This window comes from Neopsephotus bourkii, unplaced genomic scaffold, assembly GCF_033783945.1.
Source record: "Neopsephotus bourkii isolate Nb327-2 ecotype Australia unplaced genomic scaffold, CSIRO-AGI_Nbou_v1 NB_1181, whole genome shotgun sequence".
Taxonomy (NCBI): Eukaryota; Metazoa; Chordata; class Aves; order Psittaciformes; family Psittacidae; genus Neopsephotus; species Neopsephotus bourkii.
The window spans coordinates 77,192-90,037 of NW_026901666.1; the positions used below are offsets into that span (position 1 = coordinate 77,192).

At 34.6% G+C, this 12,846-nt stretch overlaps 1 protein-coding gene across 1 annotated transcript in view; it reads left to right on the top strand.

Annotated features, from left to right (window-relative positions):
* Positions 1 to 12,846, top strand: part of LOC133217887 (rho GTPase-activating protein 15) — a gene marked incomplete at its 5' end in the record, with an annotated part of 139,867 nt that overhangs the window by 62,950 nt on the left and 64,071 nt on the right. The window contains one exon of the mRNA XM_061363700.1: positions 12,207 to 12,341. Within this exon, the coding sequence (XP_061219684.1) occupies positions 12,207 to 12,341 (135 nt within the window). The remainder of the gene's footprint in view (positions 1 to 12,206; positions 12,342 to 12,846) is intronic.

Consider the following 12,846-nt stretch of genomic DNA (forward strand, 5'->3'; position numbering starts at 1 on the left):
GATGTGGCAACCCTATCTGCCAGTCATCTTGCCTCTGCTGTTCTATTCCTTTTACAGCCATTCTGCTTTTCTGGGATCTACAACATCTTTACATACACTTTTAATGTCTGCATAGCTATTGAAATCCATGGGAAATTGAGAGGGCATAAGGGTAATGGACCAGTAGCACTGTTTCTTTGTAAAAATGCTTTTTTGTCTGATTTGGGGATGGATTACTAGCTGATGAATGACCATCTTATACTCTGGATAGCGTAATATATGGCTGGCATGGTCTGCAAACCATTTTGAGAATCAGTCTGAAACCGTGAATGTGAGGGCCGAGTGCTATTATGAGATTTCACCATGAAATAAATACCTGCATCACTGCATTTTTGACTCAGTGCAAGAAGAGACTGGTGCACCCTCTTCTCCAGAACACATATGTAGAATATGGAAAAATAACTTCTCATTGGGAAAAGTGTTTTGACTGGGAGCTTAATTTATAGTGGCTCATAGAATTGCTGTGTGAAATAAGCAATGTCCTTGAACATTTTTCATGCTCTTCTAAGTGACTCTTAGAAAGCGTTGGTTTCCCTTGTAAAAATCATCAGACTTTTTCAAAAAGAAGTATTAGTCTAGGCTAGTAATCATCACAGTGCTTTAAATACTAGAAGATAATTAATGACATGAATTAATTAAATATGTTTCAGGTATAATAACAAAGTTGAGGAAAATTGCCAAATATTAGCAAAGCTCCAGAATTTAACTACTTTGTGTTGCATGCTGTTTTAATGACTGTGATTTTAAAAATATGCATAATTCCAAAGAGATCACATGTTTCACATAATAAAAATTACTGTGACATAAAATATATATTTTCTTTAAAAGTACTTGTAATATCAAAAAGACTGTGAAGTATTAGCCATTTAATACAAATTTATCTTTTCTTGCAGATGATTACATTTTCATTTTAATTGCTCGCATTTCCCATTCTGATCTTAATGTTTTATAATAGTGAAGACATGCCATAAAGAAAAAAAAGAATTGTTAGTTAACAGTCTTCAGAAGTCCTAATTTGGCCAATGTGTTCTGCTGCAAAGTCTTGGAATGCTGTCTTGCAGTTTCAAAAGTGATCTTATTTGGCTTCCCAGAAACTATTATGCCTGGAGGATGCCATGAGAACAAGGGCTGCCTTGTTAACAAGTAGAATACTCTCAAAACCAAGATAGGATCCTGATATAAATAATAATTTAGATGCACAGAGCTATGTTCACAACCACAGTAATGTAATTCATTTACATCTAGTTATTACTTATCGCCACTCGAACTACTAAGTTCAGGAATGCAGCTGCCTTGTGTCTTGTGACTCATGGGGGTTAGGGAAGAATGACATCACCAAATTTAAGCCCATTACGATGCTGACATAGTGGCACCTTGTTTTCCCTTCTGCAGATAGAGAGAGGATTGTGTACTACCCCCATTCTTCCAAAGAATACCTTTTTTCCCCTTTCAAGCAGCTGCTATATGAAGGGTTGCAAATGTCACTTCAACTAATGATGAATGATGCTTGACCCTTGGACCTGTTACTATGAATTTTATGCAATGCTAAATTAATATGAAAGATCTCTGCTAGAAGACTTGAGCTATTATGCATGCAGCATAAATGATATGTTAAACAATCCAAATTTTTTTCTCAAAACCATGGTAAAATGCAGATCTGCTTTAACATTTTGATGTGTATTTCCACTTAAGATTAGTATATTTTAGTTCTAAAAATATTTTTGGTAAGCAAATCAGTTTGCGAAAAACATTGTCAAAAGGGCAACTGGTCCACATGTCTTTGTTGTTCGAGTTCGAATATAATTAATTATGTAAAGCAATAGTTAGTGTGAGCTTAACAATTAGAAGTATCTGTCAAATAGTCACACAGAAATTACTAACTAATTAAACTACTGGTCTTTTATTGTTTCAGGAAGCAGTACAGAGTGTTGTTATTTTATCTCCTAAGTTCATTATTATTGCATATCACATTTTTCAAGCAGTATATGCTTCCAAGTAGACTAATACGTAAATAACCCTCCTGGTAATGTCACAGTGCGCAAAAGTGTTTGAAATAAAACACCTGTTTTAATTGGTATTCAGATGTGTGCAGTTAAAATATGATAATCCTCTTGCAGTTACATGACATTCTTAAAGCTTTGAACTTCCGTCTGTATCTTATATTATGATGTTTCAGGATTGTTGTGAGTTAATTATGTTAACTTTGGAAACATTGCTTGCATTTAGAATAAAAAACTTCAGCTTGAATAGCCAGGAAAGCAGATGCTATCTTTCTTGTCAACTGCTCTGTTGTGCATTGCCTTGAAACTTTTTATAAGACTCTGTATCCAAAAAGAAGTATAAATCTCCATTTACTTGACACATTACTCTAATCAATATTTTAATACATTCAGGTCCCTCCCATAAGAAATATATCTCATATTTTATGTTGAAATCCTCCTGTTATTGCAAGTCCATTCACAAGACTAATTTGAAAAGCAGGAAAAATCCACATACTGTAAAGTTTAAAATTTGTTTCAAAGCATATGTTTTCTCTCTTGAAATATATGTAAGTTTAGGTGCAATAAGAGGAATTGGAAATATCACAACTAAAACGCATAGCCAGATAAACCTTGCAAAAGGGAAAGGTAGGTACAAATATTTAGTTAATGTGGCAAATCTGCATTAGGTCATACCAGAGCAAGGGAAAATGCGAAACATGGGTGTGCATGTGAGATGAAGGAAAAGGGGTAATGTTAGGGACAATCTGATGGATACGTGAGAGGCTGTGTCTTCTCCTTCCATTTAAGACAGCAAGGCGTGTGTGGGAAATGGAAAACATCATGCCACTGAGTCACCCGTATTTCGTTACACACCTTCTTTGCCAAGGAGGAACCATAAACTTTACCAAGCGTGTTTACATGTGCCCTGTAGTATTTATGCATATTCTATTGCTCGGTAAGAGAAGGTATAGCTGCACATGTGGAATCGCACATGGCAGGGTAGATGGAGTTGAAGGTTTTCAAGCCCACACTGACCTTGAAATGCCAGTCTTTTGGTTAAAAAGACCTAGGCAAGGTCTCAAATGTTTCTGTGTACTCAGCTCTTAATCCCACCGGTCAGGCAACTATCCGTATTTCATGAACACAGGTTTAATCATAAACTTAGGGCTTCCATATTTTCAAAAGCCTCATATTTCTCAAACAAAAGCTATTTTCATTGTCACAGAAATTTCAATGCAGGCACTGTGCAACAGAAGCTAAAATACGCAGGCTAACCCATGCCTGGATCAGGACATATGCCAGCATCTGAGTCTCAGCTGGTATGTCTTCATAGTGGACGCAGATCTGAAGTTAAGGAATTTGTGTGAAAAAAAGAGTACTTACCAAAAATCTTACCTGTTCATGTGATTCTCAAAATGCATAAAAATATTTGAAAATTCATGTTATTATTAGCAGTAATATTTGCAAAAGACATTTCCTTAACATTTGGAAGTCCTTTAGTGAACTTGAAGATATAGTTGTTTTAGCAATTTATATAATCCCCTCCTGTTTAAAGTTTTGTTTTAAACACACAATTATCATCTCATATGACCTGATTCAGTAAGCACTTAGAAGCATTCCTATCTTTAACAGCATAGTTAGTCCTGCTAATATCCAGGGAATGGAATTAGAGCTTCAGATATTAACAAAAAGTAATGCAAATCAGAATTAAGCAACACAGTTTTGAAGTAAGTTGACTGAGGACTTTATTTCTTAGACTTAATGTGAAAGTTTAAAAAAAAAAATCAAAGCAAGCATTACTGATATTAATAATTATTTTAAAAGTGCATAAAGTTTAATATTTTAGTCTGGTAGCTAGAGTGAATTAGGCATTGAAGTAACTGAAATAACCTCCAGTAAGGCTAGTGAAGAAAAATCCTAACAGTTTTTAGACAGAGCCATCAGCAAAAACATTATATGTATTAGAATAAGAATAGTATTATTGTTGGGTTTAGCACCCTAGTCACATTAATTAAAATGGATTATTTAATCTGCATTGTCAAATATGATTTTTAACAAGCTGACAATTTATTTGGATGCATCAAATTTATAATTGCACCTTTGCCTTTCATAGTGTAACTTTCAATACAGACAAGCCTACATTTAATGTGGGACTTGCTTGTTGAAACTTACTGCCTTGTATCTGTGCAGGAATCTACATGACATGAGGTGATATTTGCTGTCCTGTATAGTGTCACAGATCATATAGCTGATAGCAAATTATCATGTGAGGTAACAATTTTAGCCAAAATTTTGTGAACAGAACTGGGGGAGATGGAACATGAGTTATCCTTATGACCCAAACACAGGCCTGGGTTCTCTGGCTTATATTTTTTAAAGCAACTCACTTTATTACTAATATAAAAATTCAGTAATGCCTAAAGCAAGGTGCAAATATTAAAATGCTAGTTTGAAAGTATTTAACTGTCCTTTCTTTTTTAATAACTTGAATAAAGTGTCTAAACGACCTCCTCCTAACCAGAAGAGAATATAGAGAAGAAATTAAGCTTTATTGGTAAATTAAAGCCCAAATCCCATGGTTGATGAGAGATATGGTCTGTTTGAAATAGTTATAGTTTCAGACTTTCTCTTCTACAATCAGCGGGTGGAGACCAACATAATCCAATTAATTGTAATTCCCTTTTGTGGCACTGGTACAGTGGTGAATGGTATAGTAAGTCCATTGAAGTCTTATCTTTGGTCAGATAATCCAAATGGATTCATATTATGAAACAGTCCTTTATAAAAGTTCTGATGAACAGAAGTATTTTGACTTTAGTGAACCAAAAGATAAATTCCATACAAAATAAAATATTTTGTCCTTGACATTTACAGAGCTTGTATATACTTGATTTCATGTAAGAATATTTCTTTCAGCTGGTGTATTTCAAAGAGCCCTTTCTTTAAATAATAATAATAAAAAATAATACAGAATTTGTTCTCAGCATATTCTACAAACTGGTGTGTGAGAACAAAGATTTACATGTATGGGTAATCTTCATTTTTATAAATAGTCTCATCAAAATAAATAGGGTTAAAAATATACTGAATATATGAATTATATATTAAAAATTGTTTAATTTTCTATTTTTCTAATAAAACTATAAACTAATATTGATAAACATTACAACTGTAAACAATTCATATATGCATGTTCCTTTTCTGTATTGCAAGTGGAGTAGGGGAATTGCTTAATTTTAGCTTAAGCTTTGATCTATTTACATTTGGAAGTAATTTACATAGAGGAAGTCATAATGATCTTTATTGTTTTGTTAATTATTTTCTTTGATTATTGAAACTCACTCACTGAGGCACAAGCTTATTGTTATTGGGGTCACTCCCAATAACAAATTTGTCTATGTGAAGTAAGTAAATATTGGGTGGTATTCTTGGTTTTTGAATTGTTTTTGGTGAGACCCTTTCAGTTTAATGATCGCTGGAGACAAGACTGATTTAATGCATCAGCAGTCTGATCCAGTGCTACACATTTTGTATTTCTCCATTCTTTTAAAGCTGTCCACAGCAAGCCCACGTTATGGCAGGAGTATTTTCACTCATACCATGTTGAAATCTCATATTTTCTAAAAGATACTGAGATACCATTCGTGGGAGACAACACGCTAGACCATATATTGAGGTCAGATCTATTCAGAGAGTCTCAAAAATACTTCTTTCTTTTTCTTTCATTTTTATTTTCCTTAAAGTGTCTGGTTGAAATTTAATACAAAGAATTTTTCACCCTTTGGAGTACATTACATATGAAATAATTTATGACCCATGAATCACAAGAAGGCAGTGAATTAGGTTTCAGATAAGTCTGCCAAATATTGCAAAACATTGTGTACAGATTTTTGGACTATGAAAAGGCTTTTGACAAGAATGGAAATAGAAGCAGTGTTAGAAACAGCTAGAAGGGGAAGAACAGAAAAGCTACATGACAGAATCCTAAAGCACTCTGAGTTAGTAGTACAATTAATACAGTATGAATCTGAACATATTTTTGAACTATGAAAATGGGACAGAGACTCATTGCTTGAATCCTCTCTATCGGATCTTGAGAACCTTCAATTTATTTAAAATATAAATTTGTGGGGACAGATTCACAAAATTCTGCTAAAAGACCTGGCTTTTATCAGAAAAATTAGCAAAAATAAAAAAAAAAATTAAAAATCACCTGAAATTAGATTGCAGAGAAGCTTACTGGAGAGCAGTTACACAATAAAAATGATTGTAACGGAGTTGAAGTTGGAAGGGAAATATTTACCTTGACTAATGTATGTATACACAACATATGACTAAGTGAGGAAGATCAAGCTAAAAGTAGAATTCAGAATGGACATTTGCCTTTGAATATTAAGATGTATTATGAAAAGTAATTTCCTGATCTAGGCAAGTATTTGATGTTTGTGTTCTGCAGTCTTGGGTACATGAAACAGAAATACTAACATCCACCTAGAAAATGGAATAAAATCCATTAGCTTGTACACAGAAATGAGAAGGTCATTAGTTTGTTTCAGAGTAAAGAGGAAAGAATAAAAAGAAAAAAAAACCACCAACAAAACAAAACAAAGTTTTGTTTAACTACTAGCAAGAAACTGAAGTTACTTTTCAACAATTAAGTAGAGAGAATTTGATAGAGGACAGAATCTTATCAGTGTATGACAAATTTAATTTTCACTCAGCATAGCAATTTGATTTCTATTAGTTGCAGATCTCCCAAGCCCTCAGCTGAGGCCGAGAAACTTCCAAGACCATAGGCAGGTACGAGCTGGGTAGGAATTCCTCTATCCTCTTTCCTTACCCCTTTCTTATAATCCTTTGGGGTATCTGAGTATTTCTTTGAGCCCAAAGGAATGATTTGGTGCTGCAGGTTTCAGATGCTCAGGCTACATATACCTGCTCCTACTCTTTGTTAGCAAGTCATCTCTGAGTGAGTCTTACAGAAGTTATGTTGATCTGTAGACAGCTGTTTTATTTATTCTTAGGGAGCTTTCATCTGCACTTTGAAAGGAAATATTCTATATTTAAAATCAGTCCTTTTTCCATACAGAACAGTTGATTCAGCTAACTTTAATGAATTTTAAAAGTACTTGTAATTCTAATTACAGTAATTATTGTTTCAAATCCAAGTGATAGAATATGTAAAGTCAAAACTAATATTGCTGTCATCTAACCCTGTTGCAGGTATTGGCAATGAACAATTATAAGAGTATCTTAGTGATGATACCCATTTCTGGCTACTAAAAGTATTCTTCTTTCGGTACCATTATATACATGTATGATTCCAATTTCAAACAACAACTAATAGTATAGAAATTTGCCAATGCAACGGCATCACTAGCTGACCACGTTTCTAAACCTTTTAACTACTCTGCATGCTCTCATGATGTACCATTTCTGAAGTTCTCAAATGTACTGGACCTTCTTCACAGAAACAATGAGATAGCTTATCCCTGTCTTACTCTGTGGACTTCAGTGGAACTATGTGAGGATGAATATGACCCAGTGTGCTTAAGTACAGTTACCTTTTTTTTTATTTTTTTGTTTGGCACAGTTTGAGATTTAAGTTAGCAGTACTTGGTTGTTCTAGCATGCCCCCAGGTCAGTCAGCTATCATTTCAGAGAACTGAAATAAACAGCACTCCAAATGTACATAGATATGTTCTGCTTTTTAACTTAAATTGCTGAGTAATTTGTGCCTAGGCTACATGGAAACGGGCACTTGAGTAATGAAGAAATGCTCAGGCTTTATAACATCATGGTTTAAAATATCTGTTAAAATGACATGATGGGTTCCTCTAGTAAAGAAGCAGTAATGCATGCAAGCTTTCTTTTGCTGTTACATCCTTTGTAATTTGCCAATGGTAGCATTGAATGGATTAAGCAGAAGCTACTTAAAAATACGTTGTAGATGAAATTTAATGACTTGTTAATCTGACTTGTTTGTTTGTTTGTTTGTTTTTTAAACACTCTTGGAAGTGAAGGACTGTGCAGGTAGGACAGTGGACCTTCAAACTTAGCAAGGGAGAGAGGAAGAATAATTGTTTAGCTAGGAGAGAACTCACAAAAATCTGACTGAATGAGGAAACTATAGCTTTGCATGGGTTGAGGCTTCTGCTGTACTATTTAATCAAAGTTCAAGGTATTGCATGCTTTTTGGAGTGTGTATATAAAATGCAATGTCAGGACAGAATTTACTGGCAGTGGAGAAAGCTAAACATCATGTGCTGCATTGCCAAGGGGTAAGCTCCTTGTCATATGATGAGCAAAAACCTTCACCACCTCACAGCATCCCGTTGCTGTCATGTCTCCAGACATGTCTGTGCTCTGTTACTGCTCTCAATTGAGTGTGATCACTTTGAAAGAATCTGTTTGCTCCAAGTGGGCTGCTATGTCTCTGCTCTAGTGATAAGAGAAGGTGTGGCTTTTAAAATGGAGGTACTTCTACCGAACACACATACCTTTCAGTGTACAAATTACATTTGGCTTTAAGCTGAAAGAAGACATTTGAATTGCATAGTAGAAAGAAATTATTCTCTGTGAGGGTGGTGAGGCACTGGCACAGGTTGCCCAGAGAAACAGCCCCATCCCTGGAAGTTTTCAAGCCATCAAAAACACATCTCACCAAGGTCTTTAGATAGCTTTTTGAGGGCATGATCTCCATAGCAGACCCAGTTTTAGTTGTGTTTTCAGGAATTGTTTTCCATGTTATTTAGGGTCACTCAGGGGATGCAGGAACATATAATAGCCAAAGTGAAGTAGGATTTCTGAACATGGTGCTCTGGGATTTAATGGCAGCATGGGTAAAAGACAGTTTATAACTGGGAAAGTACTTGTATAAATTATCTTAGAAGAAAACTGAACAAGCAGTGATCTCAAATGACTGTATTTTGTTCTTAGATATTAGTTTACATAACAGGCAGGGCACATGGTTAGAAGAACAGCATCCATTTTCCTTCAAAACTGAGTTCTCTGCACTGCCTAAGTCGATTTTCATATTTTCTTTGCTTTTTTTTGTCTTTCTCTGATCTTTCCATTCCTTTTTGAACAAGGATAACCTTATGATGGCATGCTTAAACCAAAGCTGAACTCCTCTTTCATTCTATTGCAGACATTGTGAGTGCCACTAAAAATGCGTATTGCTGAAAAGACTGATTTGCTAAGAATAATAACAGAGTAACACACACATTCCTTTCACAAATGTATTGTATATTGATTTTTTTAATTAATAGCTTCAATAAGTGTCAGCACTATTTTATTTTTCTTTTTTTTTCTTAATGTGGTCTTTACATTATCAGCCCAAGTATTAAGCATAAATTTCATGGGATTTTCTGGGCATGTTTTGTGTCTGTATCTAAGATATATGATATCAACTGGCAGTGATGGTTGAACTAATCAAACACTACTGACAAGTTAAAGCAAATTTTTAGGACTGTGAGATTTTCAGCATCTTCTCAGATACAGTATCTCATGACTGAAAGCAGTCCTTGACTGTCAAGTTTAAATACCAGATTTAAGACTTAATCTTTATGTAAGCAAAACACCCCAATAAAAATATATGTCTGTGTAAAGCCAAAAAGTCAGGTCCTCCCCTTAAACCTATCCTGAAACGCATGTGTGTGTTTGTTTATGGCCCTATCGCCATGGTATGTGAGTGATTACAACCAGTGGGAACCAAACATGACTCTTAACTGAACACACTTCTATTTTCTTTCTAATTTTTTTTTTTTTTTTTTTTTTGCTTGGCATTTGTTCCTTCTAGCAAACATTTTTAAAAACTCTCTTATTGCTAGAGGGAAAATTGACACCCTTTGCTTTCACGATGATACATTCCTAACACGTTTCCTTGAAGAGCTGGAAATGGTGCAAAAATCTGGTAAGATAAGTCTCTATAAAGCCTTGGAAGTCAAGCATTCCACTTTAGACATTTAAGACAAATGCATGGCAAAAACAAGTTGGGTTTTTTTAAGGTTTCTACTTAAAGTTCTGTGCCAAAGCTACAGTACTTATACATTTTCTAAATGTGTTTTAAGCAATAAGTTGTACAACATTTTTAGAACATGTGTTAAGCTATTTCTCTAAGAATGAAGCTCTTAACAAAACATAAGCACTCTGCATGAGATCTTAGCAGCGAAGTGCTTAAAAGATAAAGTAAGAATTGGTACCATGGGAAGAACACCAGCTGTAGAGCACACAGGTCCATTATGAGAAGTATGGTAGTGGGTAGGGAGAAAATGATTTAATCAGGAGTAAAACCAATTTTATTATAAGGGCACGCAGGGGGTGTGGCACCATAGTGAGAGGGACATTTCAAAATATCTGACAGATTTCAACAATGTGAAAACCCACCCCGTTCTTTAAAGTGACAGTAAACCCCATCAGGTCTCTCTTTTTGATGCTATTGTTAACAGTTGACTGTTTAAAGCTGGCCTGCTAAGATGCTGTCGATCTAGTTCAATAGCGTGTGGCAAAATAAAAGGCTAATTGTTGAAATACGATCAATCAAATATGATCTCAGAGTCTAAAGAAGATCCCCTCTGCTAACTCATTTGAGATCAAATCATCATTTTTATGATTGAGGTAATTCAATTTAAAAAAAAAAAAAAAGAAGCTTGAAACCAAAGAAGCAAGAAAGACAACTAACTGAAATGCACAAGTCTGCCTTTGTTCCAGCTTTGTCTCACATTACTTCAAGTTAAGAAATTGGGTGCATTCCTTTGTTTGTATACATTTCCTGAATCCAGGAGTTTAAAAGCATTTAATAATATTTATTACATAAAAATTTAAAGATGACTTCATTGTGAATAAGATTTTCTGTCCAAAAGTAATCTCCATAGTGAAAAAACTATTGCATTAAAGTACCAATGATCTGGAGTTGTGGGTGTCCATGTGTCTCAAATACTTTTACCATTTTGTTTAACAACATTTCAATAAAGACACTGTTCTTGAAGTGAACTGAATTGGTAAACGTGAAATTTCAGTGACATTTAGTGAAACATTACAGAATTATGTTGCTTCAAATTAAATTTTTTCAATAGCTTTTATAATTGTTCCCCAAGTTGCATTCAGACTGAAATTTTCTAAAAAAGAGATTCGTAGCACATGCGAAAAAAGCAAACTCCAGTTCTGGAGCAACAGATCTTGGAGAAAGTGTGTGCCATGTTGGCTTGGACTAATAAGGATTTGTACTTTCCTAGAGTTTTATATAGATTATGATCTCACTGTTTATTATATTCTAACAGTATCACAATACCAGAATTAAAAAGAAAAAAAAAAACAAGACCAAAAGAAATAGAATAATCATCCAATCTTGTTTTATTTTTATTAGAAACTCTATTTTAGGATTTAGTTTCTTTTATATTTAAATTCCTTAGCTCAGTCAAGCTTCAAAAGAAAATGTTTTTTTGTTTGCAAAACAGTTTTGTAAGCACTTGTGGTTTGTCTTTAGTGCGTTATCATTTTTGACAGCTTTGCATAGCCTAGGTAGGCCAACAGGGGTCTGTCTAATATTGTTGCTGGGCAAATCTTCCTCCCAGAGATGAAAACCAAACAAAATATATTTAAAGCAGTAAGATGGAATTAATATCCTTTCTCTCACAGTATTCTATTCCTTGCTGACATTACATTCAGGCAAAAAAGGAGAAAAGCGTTACCCATTATTCCCTTGTACATAGCAAGGCTAACACATGTAAACCAATAACTCATTTTCTATTGCCATGTTTAGCATATGTCTCCTGTTGGCTCAGCAAGGCCTTTAGGCCGGTCCCTTGAGCCGTCCATCGTTGGCAACTCGTAGCCCCTCGGCCTCAAAACCAATAGCTTTGAATCATGTTGAGCTGTGATGCTAATTTTCATACTGATGCATTATGGGAATAAATGTATCTGACATACTGTGTCAATGGTACTGTCTCTTTGTGTCTCTTGTTTTTTGTTAGCTGCATTCCTACAGATGGTATTCCATTGAAAATGTTCTCTTCCTACAAAAAAAAAAAAAAGAGAAAAAAACCCATGCACAGCACCAAACCTCTAGGTGCAGAAGGCTGTTAACGGTTGCTGATGATAGTAGGCAAACATTAACATAATAATTAGTGTCTTGTAATTGTTTCATTAAAACCAGTTGTTCCATTTCTCCTCGTGTTTTCCCAGAAGAGAAGCTGAATTTGGATGACAGCCAGTGGGAGGACATCCACGTTGTCACCGGAGCACTCAAGATGTTTTTCAGAGAGCTGCCTGAGCCGCTGTTCCCATACTGCTTCTTTGAACAGTTTGTGGAGGCGATAAGTAAGTACATCAGATACAGCAGAAGCTAGTGAAATATCCTATTATATAAAAATAATAATAAACTTAAAAATAGAACAGAGGCATCTCAGTTCTGACTCACCTTCCGTTATTAATGATCCTGCCTTTTTATTGGTTTTAACTGCCTTTTATATCATGCAGCCTTTAGTTATTTAAGCAGAGAAAAAATACCAACTTAGTGATTTATAAATTTTGTATATGCGATTTAATGGTAGCACCTAAAATGGTTTAGGAAAGGAATGAAAATGTGTATTCATTCAAAATGTGCTAGGCTGATAATCCATATAACCCCAAACATGAGAGAGACTAATTGTGAATCATGTTAGAAGTTGCTGTATTTATATTAATCAGAATGAAATGTGTGTGTTTTGTTCCACAAGGTTGCAGACTCTTGCCTTATAGTGATCACAAAAAGAATGCAAAAACATTCATGCTCTTATTTTTATATCTACCTTTGCTTTGCTTTGCTTTTTTTTTTTTAAGTTGG